Source organism: Lithobates pipiens, unplaced genomic scaffold (assembly GCF_037356315.1).
Source record: "Lithobates pipiens isolate NorthernLeopardFrog02 unplaced genomic scaffold, aLitPip1_a1.2 Scaffold_25, whole genome shotgun sequence".
Taxonomy (NCBI): domain Eukaryota; kingdom Metazoa; phylum Chordata; class Amphibia; order Anura; family Ranidae; genus Lithobates; species Lithobates pipiens.
The window spans coordinates 246,470,940-246,494,298 of record NW_027507787.1 but is presented as its reverse complement, the minus strand read 5'-3'; the positions used below and the strand labels follow the sequence as shown (position 1 = coordinate 246,494,298).

General features: G+C 43.4%; 1 protein-coding gene across 1 annotated transcript in view; it reads left to right on the top strand.

Annotated features, from left to right (window-relative positions):
- Positions 1 to 9,281: 9,281 nt before the first annotated feature.
- The window catches only part of LOC143931008 (mannose-binding protein C-like), a 285,028-nt gene continuing 270,950 nt past the window's right edge, over positions 9,282 to 23,359 (top strand). The window contains exon 1 of the mRNA XM_077455726.1: positions 9,282 to 9,333. Within this exon, the coding sequence (XP_077311852.1) occupies positions 9,316 to 9,333 (18 nt within the window). The 5' untranslated portion in view covers positions 9,282 to 9,315. The remainder of the gene's footprint in view (positions 9,334 to 23,359) is intronic.

Sequence of the window (23,359 nt, the reverse complement as noted above, 5' to 3'; positions counted from 1 at the left end):
ATTTATTTTTACACTGTTTTAAAAAAAAAAAAAAATGAATCACTTTTATTCCTATTACAAGGAATGTAAACATCCCTTGTAATAGAAAAAAGCATGACAGGTCCTCTTAAATATGAGATCTGGGGGGTCAAAAAGTCCTCAGATCTCATATTTGGGCTAAAATGCAAAAAAAAATTTTAAAAAAAAATAAAATAAAATCTGACATCTAAAAAAAATATACCTTTAAGAGGTATGGGCGGAAGTGACGCTTTGACGTCGCTTCCGCCCTCCTATGGTATAGAGACGACTGGGGGCCATCTTAGCCTCACTTTTCTCTATGCCCAGCAGACGAAAGGACCCGATCGCCTCCGCCGCTACCGACGGCTCCGGTAAGCGTCGGAAGGTGCGGGAGGGTGGCAGGAGGGGGGTGGCACCTCTCCCACCGCCGATAGCGGTGATCTCACGGCGAATCCGCCGCGGAGACCACCGTTATCGTACAGCCGACCGCCGCCTGAAGAGATGGATATCTCGGTTGTGGCAGCAGCTGCTGCCGTTACCGAGATATCCCTCTTCAAAAATAGGACGTACATCGTCGTGCGGCGGTCGGCAAGTGGTTAAGGTCTAAAAGCCACTGCGGAAGACATTTTTCGTCCGGAAAATGTTTGACTGATTCCAAGGATGTCTGTTGCATTGGAACTATGGTTGGCATGTCTATTGTGACAAGTTGTGATCTGCAGACTGGATAAAGAGAGTGCTATATACTTTATCACTACCGTAGATGCACAAGGAAAAGACCTAATTTTGCCCGATCCATGGTTTTATTGGTGAATTGTTCCTGGAGTCAAGTCTTTTAAATTTTCGCAAAAAGAACTTCTTTGTGTCTTCAGTTTTTGCGATATCTTTCTGCAAGTTACAAGGACTGTGGGGTAGATAGGCAGGTGTTTGCTACAGGAAACTACATGTAAAGTTCTACAGGCTCTTAGCTCACAGCATTCTGGTTTCTAAAAGACTTGCAGTTACAGCGGCTCTGACCACTAGGTGGCGTGATTCGGAAGGAAAGAAACAAAGAAAAAAAAAGAATTTTATGTGTCTTTGAAGAAGGAAATTCCATTGAAGCAGCAGTGGAATTTCACTCTTTAAAACAAAATGTATAGTGTACAGTATTGCCTTGTATGTTGTGTTTTTTTCTTTTTTAGGATGCACCGAGATCGACTGTCAAGCTCATTGGAGATTGGGTGGGTTAGTCTGTTTAGCTGGGTGGTATATGTACAGCATTTAAATGTGTTGTGAAAATGTTAAATGTTTTAAATGTGTTTCCCTTTCTTCCCTTTCCCAATACCTACGAAAAACTCAGGTACCGCATCTGTTTTTTCCTTTTTTTTTAAAAATAGGATAGGATTTTTGCCCTGGTTTTTGCCTAGATGATGGGGACATCGTCTAAATGACTGGGGGGGATGTGTAGCGGTGACACTTTGGACAAGGTGTCTGCTATGTACAAATTTAGTTTTTCCGCAGAACAGTAAAGGGGTTCTGAGGGCTGATTGTGTAGGTTTAACTTTGGCATCAGTTTGGCTGGGCTGTGTTAGAGTTCTGCCTGGCCATGTGTACAGTTAGGTGCACATGAAAGGCCCAGAACCAGGCCTGGTTGGACGCTTTAGGTATCAGCATTCCCCGGAGCCAATCAGTGGATGCATCTGGCCCCGCTGAGGAGTCTGGGGAAGGGTACTTAAGATGTTGGAGTCACATGTTCAGGGTCGTTCGTGAGGCCATAGCTGCCTGTTCCTGTATCTGGACCGGGTAGCCCAGCGAGGGGTCCCGGTCAAGGGAGCGTGTGCCGCCACGCAACATGGTCGTTTTGACTAGCCCCATTAGACCCGCATGGTCTGGGGTAAGGATCCATCTGTTCCCCTGTCTCAGAACCCGGCTGGTCCGAGGTGCAGTAACTGAAGGAGGATTCAAGGCGTTCGGGTGTGCCCTCAAATTGGAAGGGCACCGAAGCCTGTGTAAGCGGTCAGGGGAGGACTCTTCGGAGGAGGGCCAACAAGCTGGCATCTCAAGAAGTGACTGGTTGCTGGGTTGTCAAGGACACTAATGAATCCACACTTTTCCAGTACTGCCAAGGAGACAGAGAACGTTCCAGGTACCGAAGAAAGGTTCCTTTTCATTTTCAGTTGCAAGCTTTATTCAAGGTCAAAGACTTTGTAAGTTCCGGATCAAATGGCTGACTGCCATAAACTCTGGCTAGAGATTTGTTCAGCCTTGAAGCGCCCAGCTGCGAGTGGCTACTCTCTGGGTTGTATTAGAGACTTTCTGATGACTAGCAGTTCAAGGTGTCTGAGTTTCTTCACCCTTGCCCTCAGTTCCCATACGAAACTGTGTTTGTTGGATGTTACCCCTGCAAATAAAAACCTTTCTAAGGCCGCGTACACACGGGCGGATTGTATGGCCTACTTAGTCCGTCATACAATCCGACGGACAGTCCGTCATACTTTCGAATGAACGGACTTGACCACACACGGATGCACAAACAGTCCGTCGAAAGCTTGCGCGATGAGGTGTACAGCACGTACGACGGGACTAGAAATAGGAAGTCCAATACACAGCAAAGCACCCTTCGGCCGTGTAAATCCTTTCTGAGCATGCGCCATTCTTAGTCCGTCGAACTAGCCTACTCACGAGCGGATTGTCCGCTGAAACCAAAGTATGACGGACAGAATTACGGAAATTCCGAAATACTTAGTACGCCAGAATGCACGCTGAAAAAGTCAGCTGAAGCCCACACACGAGCGGACTGTCTGCTGAAATGTGTTTCGACGGACTAAGTAGGCCATACAGTCCGCCCGTGTGTACGCGGCCTAAAGGACTTTTATGGTGTCAGCGTCAAAAGTTGTTGGGTACTAACCCTGGGAAGCGGAAGTAACCGATAAGCCCAAAAGTCAAGGCCGCCAAATCGAGGGTTATGGCCGCTACATAAGATTGTTACAAGAACCAAAAACCTCCAAAGAAATATCTCAACACCTCCTATTCTTCTTTCAGAACAATGAAAATTCCATAGATAACCCATTCACACTCTGGAATGCCCATAAGGCCTACATGAGAATCATAATAATCCCCATTTACAACATTTGAAATTGGGTCAACAATCGCCAATGGCAAATCACTTGGACCAGACGGTTTCACAAAATACACTTGCTCCACCCATGCAAAAGGTCTTCACAAAGGCTTCTAAAGAAGCAACATTCCCCCCAGAGATGCTAAAAGCGTACATAGTCACTTTACCAAAACCTGGAAAAAGATCCAACAACACCAAGTAACTTCAGACCCATATCTTTATTAAACACAGACATTAAAGTATATGCCAAGCTCCTAGCCAACAATTAGCAGATTTCATACCTTCTCTAATCCAACGCAACCAGATGGGTTTTGTGGGGGGGGGGCGATCAAACTTCGGAATTATAAACATAAAAGCTCTCAGATTGGCAGCACTCAAAAGCATGGAAAGGCAAGCAGAGGACTCCATGGTGTAGTATTTAAAAAATAGTTTTAAGAATAATATAATATCCACTTACAATTGAAGAAACGAACAAACAGCATATACACTGGAGTCTTCCGGGCTCGGACGCATCCTTTTCTTTGAAGGGAAAGGTTATATGTATATATTCAGATATGTATCTGAAAGCGACAGCTCAGACACGGAATACTGATGTTTTGTTTGTGTTGCCAGAAGTTCCCAGAAAGGGCCAGGCAGCATTGAAATCTACTATTGCTACATGGATTCGTCAGGTGATTAGTCAGGCTTATGGTTTGAAAAGAAAGGTTCCTCCCTTTCAGATTAAAGTGCACTCTACCCGGGCAGTCAGTGCTTCATGGGCAGTGCATCACCAAGCCTCTGTGGCTCAGATTTGCAAGGCCACTACTTGGTCGTCAGTACATACATTCACAAGATTCTATCAAACGGATGTAAGATGGCAGGAGGACACCGCCTTCAGGCCCAGTGTGCTGCAGGCAGCAGTATAGGTCCTCACACCTGGCGGCGGCTGTTTCGCTTTGTGTCTCCCTCCCCTCAGGTGGCATAGCTTTGGGACATCCCACATAGTTATTACTATGGTGCTCTGTGTCCCGTGATGTACGATAAAGAAAATAGTATTTTTATAACAGCTTACCTATAAAATCCTTTTCTTGAAGTACATCATGGGACACAAAGATCCCACCCACATCATGCTACAAAAACTGAGGTACTCCCGGTATGGGAGAGGTTATATAGGGAGGGGGACTTGTGTTTTTTTTGGAGTACCAGTGTCCATTCACCTAAAGGTGGCGTATAACCCACATAGTTATTACTATGGTGCTCTGTGTCCCATGATGTACTCCAAGAAAAGGATTTTACAGGTAAGCTGTTATAAAAATCCTATTTTTAACAAGGCATAAAAGCACTTACATCTCGGTAAGGTAAATGAAGCACATCATGAAGTCCTGTAGAGTCAGTCTCTGCGCTGGCTGGGTGCAGTGGTGGTTCAGTAGCCTTATCTCCTGTGGCTGTTGATCGTCAGCTAGATGTGATAGGCAAAATGCAAAATAACAAAAGAAAAATGAAATAGATGCTAATAGTCTGCAGAAGATCTGCAAATAAAATGAAATAGATGTTACTATACTGTAGGAGATCTGATGGAAATAAATAGTAATCTGCAAAAAAATTTAATTGATTCTAACAGTCTGCAGGAGATCTGCAAAAAAAAAAGAAAGATGTGAAATAGCTGTTAATAGTCTACAGGAGATCTGCTAAAAAAAGAAAAGAAATAGATGCTAATAGTCTGCAGGAGATCTGGTGAGAAAACAAAATAGATACTAATAGTCTGTAGGAGATCTGCAAAAAAAGATATAGATGCTAATAGTCTGCAGGAGATCTTATGGAAACAAATAGTAATCTGCAAAAGAAATAAAAAAAAAAACATCTTCCGAAATTCACATTTAGTATATACTGATTTTGACTTGAATAGAAAAGATTTTAATAGAATATAAAAGATTAGACTAGAAAAACAATAGAGCAGAATAGAATAAAATATAATATATTCTATTCTGTTCTATTGGTTTTCTAGTCTATTCTCTATTTCTATTCTAATCTTTCTATTCAAATTCTAAATCATTCTATATACGAAATTCGAATGTCGGAAAGAAATATATATATATTATAAAACCATCATCTTCTGAAATTCGAATTTCGTATAGAATGATTTCGATTTTAATAGAAAAGATTTTAATAGAATATAAAAGAATAGATTAGAAAACAATAGAACAGAACAGAATAAAATATAATATATTCTATTCTGTTCTGCTCTATCGTTTTTCTAGTCTATTTTCTATTTTATTATAATCTTTTCTTTAAAAATGTGAATTCATACTATTCAAAATTCAAATTTATTCTATTTGAAATTTGAATTTCAGAAGATGGTTGTATATTCTTTCTATTTTATTCTATTAATTTTTTTTTCTAATCTTTTCTATTTGAATTAGAAATTTTGGAAGATGGTTAGTTACTTACTTATATACATCTGTCACATCACCTTCTCATACTTGCAGTGTACCAATGCAAAAAAACACACATATCTTATTTCATTTAAATTTATCACATCAATGAAGTTGTCAGCATGCCTGATTGAAGAAGTCACGGATGTCGATCGCAAGGCAAGTACATATGCTGTATGTCATTGTCCACTTGCCACGTCACTTGCCACAAGTTGTGTATTGTCCACTTGCCACATCACCTGCCACAAGTTGTGTATTGTCCACTTCACATGACACCTGCCATGAGTGCCACGTGGCCAGCCACGAGTGCCACGTGACCTGCCACGAGTGCCACATGACCAAGTTTTGGATTGTCCACATGCCACGTCACCTGCCACAAGTTGTGGGGTTCCTAGCACCAAGTGACCCCGATATATGGACAATATGTCAAGTACTTTTCTGCAGAAGAGAATTACATTTTGCGACCTGACTTTGGGGCCACGTATCTCGGGGCCACTTGCAGCAAGGAACCCCAAATTTGGTATGCAAACATAGTAGAACTAGCACTACAAAATCACCAATTTGGAGTTTCTAGCACCAAGTGACCCTGAGATACGTGACCCCAAAGTCAGGTCACAAAATGTCATTCTCTGCTGCAGAAAAGTGCTTGACATTTTGTGACCCGAATTTGGGGCCCCCTAACTCAGGGTCACTTGGAGCTAGACACCCCAAATTTGGAGATGTTGTAGTGCTAGTTATACTATAAATTTGGGGTTTCTAGCTATAAGTGGCCTCGAGATACGTGGCCCCAAATTCGGGTAATTTTTGGAAATATTTTCCAAATTCGGTTGAATTCGTTAGCATTGTAATTTGGTAATTCGGATGCATCCGAATGTCCGAATAATGAAAATTCGTCCGAATTTCGATTCGGAATGAAACGAAATGCACATGTCTAATGACCACAGAGAGCTGGGGAAGCCGCCGGTGAAGCGTGGGAGAAGTTCTAGCCAGCATAGATGGGGAGGGGGAACCTGGCATGGTTTTGCCGTGGCCTCCGCCCCCAAAAAGAAAAAAAACAATTACCACCAGACGCCACTGGGTTCGAAGGGAATGAGAGAAAGAATTGGGGAAAAAAATATAATTTTTGCAAAGAATGTGGCTTTAAAAACCACTTGCTCATTATACGGCGGCAAGTCAGGACGATCTGCGAACCGTCGTAGCTGTACATCGGTCTCTTTAAGCGGGATAGCAGGCTGCATCGCGGGGGTGCTGATGCTCATGACCGGCGGTCGTGATCACCACCGCCCACAAGCAATCGCGTGCACGAGAAGCTGAACAGAGACGTGTGTGTGTGTGTGTGTGTGTGTGTGTGTGTGTGTGTGTAAACACACGTCCCTGTTCTGTTCTTTGAGGAAAGAGATTGTGAGTTCCTAATAGCTAGGAACCACAATCTCATTTCCTCTAGGTCAGTCCCCTCCCCCTACAGTTAGAATCAACCCTAGTGAACACAATTAACCCTTTGATTGCCCCATAGTTTTAATCCCTTCCCTGCCAGTGACATTTTTACAGTAATCAGTGCATTTAAATAGCACTGATCGCTGTATAAATGGTCCCAAAAATGTGTTGCAGTCCCGATAAAAAAATAAAAAAAAAGAATTCGTGGATCGCCGCCATTACTAGTAAAAATAATAATTAAAATGCTATAAAATCTATCCCCTATTTTGTAGGTGCTATAACTTTTGTGCAAACCAATCAATACACGCTTATTGCGATTTTTATTACCAAAAGTATGTAGAAGAATACATAATGGCCTAAACTAAGGGGAAAAAAAACACTTAAAAAAAAAAAATGTGGATATTTATTATAGCAAAAAGCACAAAATATTGTGTTTTTTTCTAAATTTTCGTACTTTTTTGTTTATAGCGCAAAAAAATGTAAATCACAGAGATGATCAAATACCACCAAAAGAAAGTTACGGTATGTAACGGCATATAAGACGCACCCCATCTTTAGGAGAGAATTTTAAGGAAATTATTTTTAGGAGGGAAGTTTAAGGAAAAAACTTACATTTAAATGCCCATCAATGCAGCCTTGTCAGTGTCCATCTGCAGCCTTGTCATTGCAGCCTTGCCATTGTCCATTGCAGCTTTGCCAGTGTCCATTGCAGCCTTGTCAATGTAATTTGCAGCCTTGCCGTTTAAAAATGGTGCCGCCGAGCAGGGCAGGACTTAGTGTGGTGGAGGCCCCTGGGCTTGAGTCACTTTCGGGCCCTACCTTCTATACATTACTTTAAATAGAACAAAATGATACATAACTGCCAATAGCCAATCAGCAAACCTCAAGATAAGAGAAACGGAGAGATGGCGCAAGGAACAATTCCATATAGTCCTAAAATAGTCCCAAATATTATGTATAAGAACAATCATTAGGATTGCTTGGATGGCTGCAACCTGGAGAGCGAAGCACAGCTCTATAAAACAGAAATAGAAAAGGACAAGGTGCACCAGACTCAGTGCAGTATTAAAGAACTTCTGTTTAATTGGACAAGACAAAACAGCCAAATGGCTACTCACAAAAGTAGATAATATATAAGCGTATAAGTGGGGGATACTGTCCTGGTATTAGTCCTGGGTCCACGATGTAAGCGATCATTCTCAGAAGCACCACAGGAAGATGATGAGAAGTGATGGTGGTGGTAACTCTTCTCCATGCTCTGTATGTCTCAAGGGCAGTGTAGGCGATACACGCCGTGCAGTATCGATGGCGTCCGTGAACCGGAAGACAGAAGCCGGAAGTGCGTTCCAATATGGAACACAAACACCGCGGACCGGAAGTGACATTGTGGCCAATGAGATGACGCGTTTCACAGCATTCGCTGTTTCGTCCGATCTAGCTGATCATTCACAAGGTCAGATATATATACACACATGCTTAAGGGAAGTGGCCGGATGTGCGGAAACAACCATATACACAGTAAACAATGTAATAATTAAAAACGAACCAGGAGATTAATAAAAGCAATAAAAATAGATAAAACGATAATTAAATTGTAACTAATATGAAGATATTTAAAACTTAAATGGGCGGGGTCCGTGGGGCCCCCTATTGAATGGGGCCCATGGGCTTGAGCCCAGTCAAGCCCAATGGTAAGCCCAGCCCTGCCGCTGAGATACAGAGCTGGATGTCCTGTGTATCTTGGTGGCGCTCGGTAGCTCTCGGTGGCTCTCGGCCGTTCTCGGCGGCTCTCACCTGTTCTCACCGAGAATGGCTGAAAGCCGCCGAGAAGCTCACCATCGTCGGGGGATCAGCGTACAACAGGCACCCACGATTTTCCCCTGATTTTAAATACAGTATTTGTGGGGAAAAAAGGACGTCAATTTTGTTTTGGGTACAATGTCGCACAACCGCACAATTAAAGAGACCCAGTGCTGAATCGCAAAAAATGGCCCGGTCATTGGGCAGCCAATTCTTCCGGGGGCTTAAGTGGTTAAACGGTTTAGCTACTGGACTGAAAATGTATCTCGTATTGGTCATTTCACATATAATGTATCCTGTGTCCACCCAGTTTGGGATTTGCTCATTTACTAGACTTACTGTATAAAATGTTATACAAGCAATGTAAGGAGCAGAAAAATGTTCACTTTCATTATACTCAAACATTTTTCAGGAAAAGATTGTGATCTTTATTACACAGTTAATCTAAAGGAAATATCATCCTGAGGAATTTTTTTATTTAGATTGGCACGTAGGCCAGCATCTTATCAGTATATATAGAGGCACATTGGAGCTATTGCACTTCACCTGATTCAGATTTCTATGTGAGCAAGTCGGTAAATGGAATTACACTTTCAGGTACTATTTGAATTATATTTATACAATGGTGGAGAGGTGGTTTGTCCGGGGAGGGTGGGGGGGTCTGTGCTGATGTTGGGGGGAGGGGTTTGTACTGGGGGGGTCTGTGCTGATGGTATGGTTTTTCCTGGGGAGGTCTGTACTCATGGGGGTCTATATACCCTGATCTATGAGGCTGAGCTGTATACCCTGATCTGTGAGGCTGAGCTGTATACTCCTGACTAAGGATGAGCTGAACACCCCCCTGTTCGGTTCGCACCAGAACCTGCGAACAGACCTAAACTTCGTGTGAAATTTAGAACCTTATTAAAGTCTATGGGACTCGAAGGTTCACAGTCTAAAGTGCTAATTTTAAAGGCTAATATGCAAGTTACTGAAAAGACAAAGATATCCCCGAATGGGGTTTTTTTGCCAGCATATATTACCTGTAAAGGCTTAATGGTATGTATGTATGTATGAGTAATGACGTATGACAATTTATTGAAAGTAACAAATGTTTATTAATAAAAAATGAGGATTAGACAGGTGACACAGTGGTCAGGGACTGAGCTCAACTATGCGAATAAAAATATAGCATATTACAAATGTAAACAGAAATACAATTGTGATACTTGAACTATGATGTAACCTAAGGTACAATAAAAATAGATAATGTAGACCCTTTACGCGTTTCGACCCGCTCGGGGGTCTTCTTCAGAAGGTTTTTATCTATTATAGAAAAGGGGAAGACAAATATAAATATACATATATACCCATACATGATGCACTGTGCTAGACTAGAGACAATCTGCTGTAGGCAGAATGTACATCAGACATTGCATGGCTACATACTGACAATCAAATAGTATATATTATACAATAAATACCTATATCATTCACATAGGGAATCCTCTTTAAAAGACAGAACTGGAATCCGCCACTTCTCCCGTATCCTTCACAGATGCGCCAGACTTGTGTAGTTGGAAAAGAAAGTCGCTGGCTCCACCCAAAAGGGAGAGCAAGGAAACTAGGTCCGAGGGGTAAATGGCTTACAGGGGATCATATCATATTACTACCTCCAATCAAAAATAGTGGAGGAGAATATAGGTATAAGTAGCCACAGGTGGGAGGGGGGATTTGACCTACAATGAAAAGGAAAAAGAAATATAAAATGTATATGTATGTAAAAAAACCCCATGTGGGAACTATCGCCTCTGTATGGGGAGATAGGTAATATACCCATATACGATATCCAAAGTACATGGGTATAAAGATAGATCCTATTATTTAGTATAGGGTACTATACAAAAATAAAGTGTAGGTAAGTGCTGGGAAATGAGGGTGAAGAGTACCCAAAAAGAAACCAGCAAACAAGAAACACCAAGTGGAGAAAAGAGTGAACAAATGGAAGTGAACAGAGAAATATAAACGCACCATGTGCAGAATCAAACGTAATACAACGTGACTATAGTGAGGAAAGAAAAAGAAAAAATGTGAGAAATCACAAGAAGTGCTACAAAGTGTAGTGTGCCACAGCTGAACAGGAGTGGTACTGAGATTAGACTGTGTATATATACCTGTACGTAATTTCAAGTGGATACACGTTAAAATCACGAAGCCCAGGAGGGGCAGTATGATGACAGTAGTGAAAGGATAATAAAAAAACGGTGGGCTTAGCAGCGGAGCCCCTCACATTCCTATGTTAACATAGGACAGAAGGGGTTTTGTATCTGCAAGTGAGTGAAAAATAATAATATTAAACTCCTACAAGCAGAGTTATATGTAAAGCAATAAAGCAATTGTAGGAAAGCATAAGTGAGATGGTTCAGTGACTTACCCTGACGTATAAAAACCGTGCAGGTGCTGTCTTGCGGCAAAGGAAGTGGAGTGGCAGTGTGGGAGGGTGGGGTATATATACCCCATGTGTAATTTGGCTCCTTAACCAGTTGCCGACCGCCGCACGCCGATGTACGTCGGTACAATGGCACGGGCAGGCATAAGGACATACATGTACGTCCCTTGCCTCCCGCGGGTCGGGGGCCCGATCGGGCCCCCGCCCGGTGCCTGCGGCGGTCGGTATTCGTACGGGAGCGATCCCGGACGAGGGGACGGCCATTCATTCATGGCCACCCCCTCGCGATCGCTCCCGACGAATAGAAATCCCCGGTGACATCACTTCCTCTCCTGTAATGTAAACACAGGAGAGGAAGTGATGTATTCTCTCCTCCGTGTCGGTATTTTTCGTTCCGACACGGAGGAGAGCGGTTCAGTAAGTTGCACCAACACTCTACACACACAGTAGAACATGCCAGGCACACTCACACCCCCCCTTTACCCCCCGATCACCCCCCCAATTACCCCTGCCCCCCAGTCACAGTGACACCAATGTCATTTTTTTTTTTTTTTTTTTTTTTTTGCATTGGTGTCATTTGTGACTGTAATAACTGTTAGGGCAGTTAGAGTTAGCCCCCTTTAGTTCTAATGTACCCCCCTAACCCCCCCAATAAAGGTTTAACCCCGTGATCACCCCCCGTCGCCAGTGTCACTAAGGCTGGGTTCACATTGCAGCGGTTTATGAGAACGAATGTGATTCGCACCGCACTGCAGTGCAAATCACATCCGATCTCTGTGCGATTCGAGTTCAGCCATTCGCCGCACCCGCCGCACCCGCCACACCCGCCGCACCCGCCGCAAATTCGCACGGGACCCTTTTTTTGGCCCGCAGCAGAATCGGATCGCATGGGTGTTCACACCATGCGATCCGAGTTTGCAGATCGCACTGCGATATGCGAACTGATCTGGGGGTGTCAGTAACATTTCACTGACACTCCCAGCAGTTCGCATAGGGCAGTGTGAACTGCCGCCGGGAGGCATGCGATGCGGGAACCCGCCGCGCATTCGTGGCGTTTCCGCATCGCTCCAGTGTGAACCCAGCCTAATAAGCGATCATTTTTCTGATCGCCGTATTAGTGTCACAGGTGACGCTAGTTAGGCAGGTAGGTATTTAGGTTCGCCGCAGCTTTTTATAGCGCCAGGGACCCCCATATACTACCGCATAAAGCCCCCTGATTGCCCCCTAGTTAACCCTTTCACCTGTGATCACCATATAACTGTTACAGGTGACGCTGGTTGGTTAGTTATTTTTTTATAGTTTCAGGGCACCCGCCATTTATTACCTAATAAAGGTTTAACCCCCTGATCACCCGGCGGGTGTCATTTGTGACTAATAACTGTTAGGGCAGTTAGGGTTAGCCCCCTTTAGTTCTAAGGTACCCCCCTAACCCCCCCAATAAAGGTTTAACCCCGTGATCACCCCCCGTCGCCAGTGTCACTAAGGCTGGGTTCACATTGCAGCGGTTTGAGAACGGATGTGATTCGCACCGCACTGCAGTGCAAATCACATCCGATCTCTGTGCGATTCGAGTTCAGCCATTCGCCGCACCCGCCACACCCGCCGCACCCGCCGCAAATTCGCACGGGACCCTTTTTTTGGCCCGCAGCAGAATCGGATCGCATGGGTGTTCACACCATGCGATCCGAGTTTGCAGATCGCACTGCGATATGCGAACTGATCTGGGGGTGTCAGTAACATTTCACTGACACTCCCAGCAGTTCGCATAGGGCAGTGTGAACTGCCGCCGGGAGGCATGCGATGCGGGAACCCGCCGCGCATTCGTGGCGTTCCCGCATCGCTCCAGTGTGAACCCAGCCTAATAAGCGATCGTTTTTCTGATCGCTGTATTAGTGTCACAGGTGACGCTAGTTAGGCAGGTAGGTATTTAGGTTCGCCGCAGCTTTTTATAGCGCCAGGGACCCCCATATACTACCGCATAAAGCCCCCTGATTGCCCCCTAGTTAACCCTTTCACCAGTGATCACCATATAACTGTTACAGGTGACGCTGATTGGTTAGTTATTTTTTTTATAGTTTCAGGGCACCCGCCATTTATTACCTAGTCTCACTAGTGTACCCCTAAATTTAGGGGTGTCTACTTTCCAAAATGGGGTCATTTGGGGGGGGTTTGTGCCATCTTGGCATTTTATGGCCTTCAAAACTGTAACGCCCTTAGAAAGCCTGAAGGCGGTGCTTGGTTTTCGGGGCCCCGTACGCGGCTAGGCTCCCAAAAAGTCCCACATATGTGGTATCCCCGTACTCAGGAGAAGCAGCAGAATTTATTTTGGGGTGTCATTTCACATATGCCCATGGCATGCGTGAGCAATATATCATTTAGTGACAACTTTGTGAAAAAAAAAAAAAAAAAAAAAAAGTTTGTAATTTTCCCGCAACTTGTGGCAAAATATAAAATATTCCATGGACTCAACATGCCTCTCAGCAAATAGCTTGGGGTGTCTACTTTCTAAAATGGGGTCATTTGTGGGGGTTTTGTGCCATCTTGGCATTTTATGGCCTTCAAAACTGTAATAGGTAGTGAGAAGTGAACTCAAAAATTTACGCCCTTAGAAAGCCTGAAGGCGGTGCTTGGTTTTCGGGGCCCCGTACGCGGCTAGGCTCCCAAAAAGTCCCACATATGTGGTATCCCCGTACTCAGGAGAAGCAGCAGAATTTATTTTGGGGTGTCATTTCACATATGCCCATGGCATGTGTGAGCAATATATCATTTAGTGACAACTTTGTGAAAAAAAAAAAAAAAAAAAAAAAGTTTGTAATTTTCCCGCAACTTGTGGCAAAATATAAAATATTCCATGAACTCAACATGCCTCTCAGCAAATAGCTTGGGGTGTCTACTTTCTAAAATGGGGTCATTTGTGGGGGTTTTGTGCCATCTTGGCATTTTATGGCCTTCAAAACTGTAATAGGTAGTGAGAAGTGAACTCAAAAATGTACGCCCTTAGAAAGCCTGAAGGCGGTGCTTGGTTTTCGGGGCCCCGTACGCGGCTAGGCTCCCAAAAAGTCCCACATATGTGGTATCCCCATACTCAGGAGAAGCAGCAGAATTTATTTTGGGGTGTCATTTCACATACGCCCATAGCATGTGTGAGCAATATATCATTTAGTGACAACTTTGTGTAAAAAAAAAAAAAAAATTTTTTTTTTGTCATTATTCAATCGCTTGAGGCAAAAAAATAAAATATTCAATGGGCTCAACATGCCTCTTATCAATTTCCTTAGGGGGTCTACTTTCCAAAATGGGGTCATTTGGGGGGGTTTTGTACTGCCCTGCCATTTTAGCACCTCAAGAAATGAGATAGGCAGTCGTAAACTAAAAGCTGCGTAAATTCCAGAAAACGTACCTTAGTTTGTAGATGTGACAACTTTTGCGCAAACCAATAAATATACAATTATTGACTTTTTTTTTACCAAAGACATGTGGCTGAATACATTTTGGCCTAAATGTATGACTAAAATTGAGTTTATTGGATTTTTCTAATAACAAAAAGTAGAAAATATCATTTTTTTTCAAAATTTGCGGTCTTTTTACGTTTATATCGCAAAAAATAAAAATCGCAGAGGCAATCAAATACCATCAAAAGAAAGCTCTATTTGTGGGAAGAAAAGGACGCAAATTTTGTTTGGGTACAACATTGCATGACCGCGCAATTACCAGTTAAAGCAGCGCAGTGCCAAAGTGTAAAAAGACCTCTGGTCATTTACCAGCAAAATGGTCCGGTCTGAAAGTGGTTAAATGAGGTCAATCCCCCTTAGCAATCTTCACCTGTTGCGCCATGACCTTATTGGTCGCCATATTGGCCGACCGGATGTGGTCCCCTCGGCGTTCCGGAAGTGACCTTCCCAACATGGCGGGAGGTGCACGGTAACGTCGCACCGGCGTGACGTCAGCACGTCGCGTCGCACGCGTATGACGCGCATGCGCAACGAGGTGCCGAGTCCGGTACCGTTCCGGAACGCCGCCGACCAGATGTGTTGTCCCGGGGTAACGGGTGGTACCTACCCGTACATATCCCGGGACCGAAAGGGGGGAGGCATGTGCGCATCAGTGCCGCCCCCCTCTTCTGGTCGTGAAGCCATGCCCGAAGGGTCCGCCCTATATTCAGCAAAATGAACCACAATGTAACATATGAGGTCCGGGACATGAGCTTTACTTGGTTTATTACCATTTGAATTTGGCACTGTTTTTTGTCGATTGTTTTTTGTCCGTTGTTGTCAACATGAATAGCTTTCAAGGGGATGATTGGAACAATCTAATGTCCAGTTATGAAATCGAATTTGAAAATGGTGATCGAGCAGAGACAGAAATCTCTACTCTTTTTTCAAAATTTACGAAAGTTTTGGAAAAAAAGTCAGCACTTTTTTGGCATATCAAAATGTTTGAGAGATATATTGAAAATAATATTAACCCTTTAGGACTTCGGGTCCAGATCTTCCCAAATATGGATCACATCGGTAACGAATGTAAGATAGAATGGGAAGAGAATCTTAAATTATGTTCACAACAAATGATGGTTATTCTCATCAGGGAATACAATAGACAAATGGTAACCCTTGATGGTGAGATTAACAATTTGGAAATTGCCCTCACACCCTTCTTGCGCAGTACACGTTTCTCGGATCTGCGGACCAAACTTGATGAAGGCCTGCAGACCTTTAATCGTGACATTCTGCGCAAAAAGGAAACTAAGTTTTGGAGGGATAAATCGACCTTCTCCGAAGGTCGGGCCTATAAATGGAATACTAACATATCCACTTCAAAAGGTAGTTTAACCAAACATACTCACACTAAGGAAGTGGACGCGTTGCAATCTAACAATGCACCCACTGGTCACTCTAAATCCATTATATCGAACAAAGGGCGTAGGAAACCTAAGAGAAACTATAATAGAGACTCACCCGACCAAGAAAGAAAGAAACGTAACATTGGGGAGACTCAAACAAAATCTGATAATAAACAGGCCCCGATACCGAATTCCAGTGGGACCAGATCTGCAAATGAATCACCTAATGGGTATGCTAATAGATCGGTCACTCAGGATGTCATAAATACACTACAACATAGGGGGGATACAAATACTATGGAACAGGTACCCCGAGATTAAATCTAATACTTTAAATGCCATACGGGGGCCCCCCCTTCCCCCAAACAACAGGGGATTGGGCAATCTGGACACTTTTGTTACCAGAATCCCACCGAATCCATGAGTGTAATTAATTTATCATCTTATAGTATGACCCCAACAGAAATAAATGTACTTTTACGAGGTCTTACTTTTTGCCCGTAGGAAGAATTTGACATCTTTGAGGTGACAACCGACATTCAACTCTTCGCACGCAGGCTACTTCTTCAGAGCTTGCATGTGAAGGAGAATGTCGATGGAGAGGACCGTGAGATACCCAAGTTAGGCATGAGAGAACTTAGAGCCCTACGTGATCTAACATTATTATACGAGGAAAACAACACTCTGGACCTGATTGATTTGGTTGATTTGGAGTCTCTCCTAGGAAATACTACTGACTTGGGGAAACACCATTCATCTCTAAAGAAACCCTCAGCTTCCTTCCCCCCTTTGAGTTTAAACCCATGTATTGAGATTTTCGTTAAACAAGTGTTGAAGGACATTTCCAAACTTCGTCGTAAGCAAATTTACCCCAAGAATCTAAGTAGTGAAGAGTACAAAGCCATTCAATCACTAGGGAACAACGTTAACATCACCATTAAACCCTCGGACAAGGGGGGAAATGTGGTGTTAATGGACAATGCCGATTATGTCAGCATGTGCCAGGACATACTGAACAATGCTGACTGGTATAGAACTATCCCCACTAGGCTAATACTAACCTTCCATCAACAATTCTATGAATTGATAGACAAAGCACTACAAATGGGAAGTATCACCCGGGACCAATATCTTTTCATCAATACTAAGTTTCCTACGGAAGCTACTTTTTACTGTCTCCCCAAAATTCACAAAAATCCCTCTCATCCACCTGGTAGACCCATAATTTCGGGCAGGGGGGGGTTAATTGAAAACCTTAGTAAATTAATTGACTCCTTCTTGCAACCCCTCGTAATAGAGATGCCGTCATATGTCAAGGATACTATACATCTACTGCAGATCCTTGATAATGTAACGCTACCGGCCAATGCCTGGCTAGTTGCCATTGATGTAGAAGCCCTTTATAGCTCGATACCCCATAGCAAGGGGATTGCAGCTATACGGAACATCCTACAACACAGGGGGTTGCACGATCAGACCTTGAATGATTTTATCATCCAGGGATTGGAGTACATTTTACATCACAACTATTTTGTATTTAATAACTCCCACTACCTCCAGGTGCAGGGCGTGGCCATGGGCACATGCTGTGCCCCGGCCTACGCCAATCTGTACCTGGGGGAGTGGGAGGAATCCCTCCTATCTGATGAGGGACTCGTCGATTTCACGCGCCACATCCATCTGTGGCGGCGTTATATCGACGACATTCTCGTCATATGGGAGGGTACGGAAGATCAGCTACTTGAATTTATCTCTCTAATTAATATTAACGAGTACAACCTAAAATTTACCATGTCATATAATTATCATCTGATCACCTTTTTGGATATCAAAATTGGGCGTTCCCCCACTAACTCAATTTCCACCACCTTGTACCGTAAAAGCACTGCTGGGAATACTATACTCCATGCAGACAGTTTCCATCCAACATTTCTAAAAAAGTCTATACCTTACGGCCAATACCTGCGGCTACGCAGGAACTGTTCGGATGATGTCCTATTCAGGGTTGAAGCCGCCCAACTACAGACTAGACTTCTAGCCCGTGGGTATAGCCGATCATGTTTACGCAAGGCGTACAATCGGTCTTTAGCCCAATCTCGCAGCAGCCTTTTGCATCCTGGGACGGCGAGAGATGGCCCTGGCACACGTTCCGCCAGGGTCATCCTTCGTTTTTCCCGACAGCATGCTCCGATTCGTCACATCCTCCAGAAACATTGGCCTATATTGAAAGATGACCAAAAAATTGGAAAACTAGTTTCGAGATATCCCTCTATTACTTATAGACGTGCCACCTCTTTACGCGACAAACTGGTACAAAGCGAATACAGAGATGAAGCGAAGCGAGCAGGGCACTGCTCAGTTTTGGGTTCTTTCCCTTGCGGGCATTGCTCTTCTTGTAAGTACATCAAACGTGACAAAATCTTTCGTCTTCCGAATGGCCGAACATTCCGTCCGTCCCACTTTGTCAATTGCCAGACACGTGGGATCGTGTATCTCATGGAATGTGAGTGTGGGGCGTACTACGTAGGAAAAACAAAGTTGGAACTACACAAAAGGGTAGCTAAACATGTTTATCATATGGAGATTGGGAATTTTTATGTACCCCTTGGACGACATGTGGTAACTACACATAATTACAAGATGCCTTTAATTTCATTTGTTGCTTTAGATCGCATACATATCCCGAGTCGAGGAGGAGATTGGAACAAGGCCCTTCTCCAACTCGAACAGAGATGGATCTTTAAACTAAATGCGACGATCTCCCCAGGCTTGAATGAAGCTATATCATTCGCTCCATTTCTGAAAGGATTCATTTCAGGCAAAACACAATAATGTTGAGCGAGTATACCACATGTCCTCCATGTCTCCCTTTAAATCCGAAGATATTTTTGGCCCTCCCCTAGCTTTAGTCTTTTTATCTTTTTTTACTCTTTTGCTTGGCTTTTTCTGTGGCCCCTTGGGTCATTCATATAGTTGACGTGTCGCACACGTGCACATGCCTATATATACAGCCATCTCACTAATTATCCTCTGAGATGTCTGACTAATTAATTTTTTTATACTTATACTTGTTCCGTGCTTGAGGGACATGCGTGTGCACATGTGTGACATGACTAACGGATTATGGAATATATATTGTATTATCCTATAATTGGTCGGCCATGTTCTATGTAATCACCAGTGGTTTTCTTCTTCTCATGTATACCCGAATTACCTGTAAAGCATATATTTATATATATATATATTCTTTATGAAATGTTTTTGTTATTTTTTTGCTTAATGGTATTTATTCTTTATTTATAATATGTGGTATTTGTCCCATATATTTTATGACGGAAAGTCCGGGTGCATTTCCCTTTTCCTCCACTAGAGGGCGCCATTTGCTGTCACTTGTGGTTCATTTTGCTGAATATAGGGCGGACCCTTCGGGCATGGCTTCACGACCAGAAGAGGGGGGCGGCACTGATGCGCACATGCCTCCCCCCTTTCGGTCCCGGGATATGTACGGGTAGGTACCACCCGTTACCCCGGGACAACACATCTGGTCGGCGGCGTTCCGGAACGGTACCGGACTCGGCACCTCGTTGCGCATGCGCGTCATACGCGTGCGACGCGACGTGCTGACGTCACGCCGGTGCGACGTTACCGTGCACCTCCCGCCATGTTGGGAAGGTCACTTCCGGAACGCCGAGGGGACCACATCCGGTCGGCCAATATGGCGACCAATAAGGTCATGGCGCAACAGGTGAAGATTGCTAAGGGGGATTGACCTCATTTAAGGAGCCAAATTACACATGGGGTATATATACCCCACCCTCCCACACTGCCACTCCACTTCCTTTGCCGCAAGACAGCACCTGCACGGTTTTTATACGTCAGGGTAAGTCACTGAACCATCTCACTTATGCTTTCCTACAATTGCTTTATTGCTTTACATATAACTCTGCTTGTAGGAGTTTAATATTATTATTTTTCACTCACTTGCAGATACAAAACCCCTTCTGTCCTATGTTAACATAGGAATGTGAGGGGCTCCGCTGCTAAGCCCACCGTTTTTTTATTATCCTTTCACTACTGTCATCATACTGCCCCTCCTGGGCTTCGTGATTTTAACGTGTATCCACTTGAAATTACGTACAGGTATATATACACAGTCTAATCTCAGTACCACTCCTGTTCAGCTGTGGCACACTACACTTTGTAGCACTTCTTGTGATTTCTCACATTTTTTCTTTTTCTTTCCTCACTATAGTCACGTTGTATTACGTTTGATTCTGCACATGGTGCGTTTATATTTCTCTGTTCACTTCCATTTGTTCACTCTTTTCTCCACTTGGTGTTTCTTGTTTGCTGGTTTCTTTTTGGGTACTCTTCACCCTCATTTCCCAGCACTTACCTACACTTTATTTTTGTATAGTACCCTATACTAAATAATAGGATCTATCTTTATACCCATGTACTTTGGATATCGTATATGGGTATATTACCTATCTCCCCATACAGAGGCGATAGTTCCCACATGGGGTTTTTTTACATACATATACATTTTATATTTCTTTTTCCTTTTCATTGTAGGTCAAATCCCCCCTCCCACCTGTGGCTACTTATACCTATATTCTCCTCCACTATTTTTGATTGGAGGTAGTAATATGATATGATCCCCTGTAAGCCATTTACCCCTCGGACCTAGTTTCCTTGCTCTCCCTTTTGGGTGGAGCCAGCGACTTTCTTTTCCAACTACACAAGTCTGGCGCATCTGTGAAGGATACGGGAGAAGTGGCGGATTCCAGTTCTGTCTTTTAAAGAGGATTCCCTATGTGAATGATATAGGTATTTATTGTATAATATATACTATTTGATTGTCAGTATGTAGCCATGCAATGTCTGATGTACATTCTGCCTACAGCAGATTGTCTCTAGTCTAGCACAGTGCATCATGTATGGGTATATATGTATATTTATATTTGTCTTCCCCTTTTCTATAATAGATAAAAACCTTCTGAAGAAGACCCCCGAGCGGGTCGAAACGCGTAAAGGGTCTACATTATCTATTTTTATTGTACCTTAGGTTACATCATAGTTTAAGTATCACAATTGTATTTCTGTTTACATTTGTAATATGCTATATTTTTATTCGCATAGTTGAGCTCAGTCCCTGACCACTGTGTCACCTGTCTAATCCTCATTTTTTATTAATAAACATTTGTTACTTTCAATAAATTGTCATACGTCATTACTCATACATACATACATACCATTAAGCCTTTACAGGTAATATATGCTGGCAAAAAAACCCCATTCGGGGATATCTTTGTCTTTTCTGTTTCTCAATATACCAGGGGTGATCAGCGCCCTCTGACCCCATATTGGGGTGTTATCGTCCATTTTTCTTTTTTGTCTCAATATGCAAGTTACTGTCCTAAAAAGTGTTTGGGGACCCTAGTCCTTTTTTTTTTAATTTGATGCGGGGTTCCCGTTAATATCCATACCAGAGCTGAAGGGTCTGGTATGGATATTTAGGGGGACCCCCACGTCAATTTTTTTTCAAATTTGACACGGGGTTCCCCTTAATATCCATACCAGACCCGAAGGGCCTGGTAATTGAATTTAGGGGAACCCCCAAGCTTTTTTTAAAAAAAAATATATTTTTTATCAATGAATGAATTGTCGGCTAATACAGAGAACACTCATTGAGTGTTCTCTGTGTTACGGGAGCCGACAATGGAAAGTGATTTTAAAAGACTTTTTTTCCTTGCGAAATGACACTTTGTGCAGGGACAGTTCTAAGCACGGGAAACATGCGCCCCTTCACAGGCATACTATAGACACCTCCCCAGGTACGAAATTTAAAGGAATATTACACTTTTATTGTTTCACTTTAATCATTATTAAAATCACTGCTCCTGAAAAAACTGCCGTTTTTAAAACTTTTTTTGCATTGATCCATGTCCCCTGGGGCAGGACCCAGGTCCCCAAAAACTTTTTAGGACAGTAACTTGCATATTAACCTTTAAAATTAGCACTTTAGATTTCTCCCATAGACTTGTATAGGGTGTTCTGGCTTTTTCGAATTTGCCGCGAACAGCCCAAATTGTTCACTGTTCGCTGAACAGGCGAACAGGCAATGTTCGAGTCGAACATGAGTTTGACTCGAACTCAAAGCTCATCCCTACTCCTGACACTATGGGTGGAAGCAACTGGAATACAGGGGACGGAGTTGGTGGATTGTCTAAGGGGTGAGGCTTATGAGAAGTGGTAGGGATCAAAAGGACGGAGTCTGGTGCCCCCCATCCTAAAACTTCACCAGCCGCCACTGGTAAGTAGGGATGAGCCGAACACCCCCCGGTTCGGTTCGCACCAGAACTTTCGAACGGACCCCAAATTCGTACGAACGTTAGAACCCCATTGAAGTCTATGGGACTCGAACGTTCGAAATTAAAAGTGCTAATTTTAACGGCTAATATGCAAGATACTGTCCTAAAAAGGCTTGGGGACCTGGCTCCTGCCTCAGGGGACATGGGTCAATGCAAAAAAAAGTTTTAAAAACGGCCGTTTTGGCGGGACCACTGATTTTAATGACGATTAAAGTGGAAAAAAAAGTGAAATATTCCTTTTAAATATGGTGCCTGGGGGGTGTCTGTAGTATGCCTGTGAAGTGCCACGTGTTTCCCGTGTTTAGAACAGTCCCTGCACAAAATGACATTTAACGGAAATAACGTCATTTAAAGCTGCTTGCGGTTTTAATGTTATATCTGGTTTCTGCAATATGGTTGAAAATCATTGAGAAAAATGGCATGGGTAGCCCTCCCTGCCCATTACCAGCCCCTTTGGGTCTTGTACGCATATTAAGGGGAACCCTGTACCCATATTAAAAAAGGAAATGCGTGTGGCCCCCAGGCCCTATATACTCAGAACAGCAGTATACAGGCGTAACAGCAGTATACAGGCGTACAGGGGCAGGAGTGCCCTGCTGTGAACGATTATATCAAGAATTGTAATTACATGCCATTGTTGAACAGTGGTAGAAAAATTGACCTTTGGTGGTTGTGGTGCTGGTGCCACAACACTATAAGTCCTCACAGTTACTCTGGGTGGGCACAGGAACGGGCCCTCCTGTGAAATATTATATCAAGAATTGTAATTACATGTCCCTGTTAAACAGGGGCAGAAAAATTGGGCCTTAGGCACTGGTGCTGGTGCCACGACACTGCAACCTCTCCCATATACTCTAGTTTTATTGCAGTAATTAGCCCTGCTGCAAAGCATTGCATCAAAAATTGTAATTAAACGGCCCTGTTAAACAGGGGCAGAAAAATTGGGCCTTAGGCACTGGTGCTGGTGCCACGACACTGCAA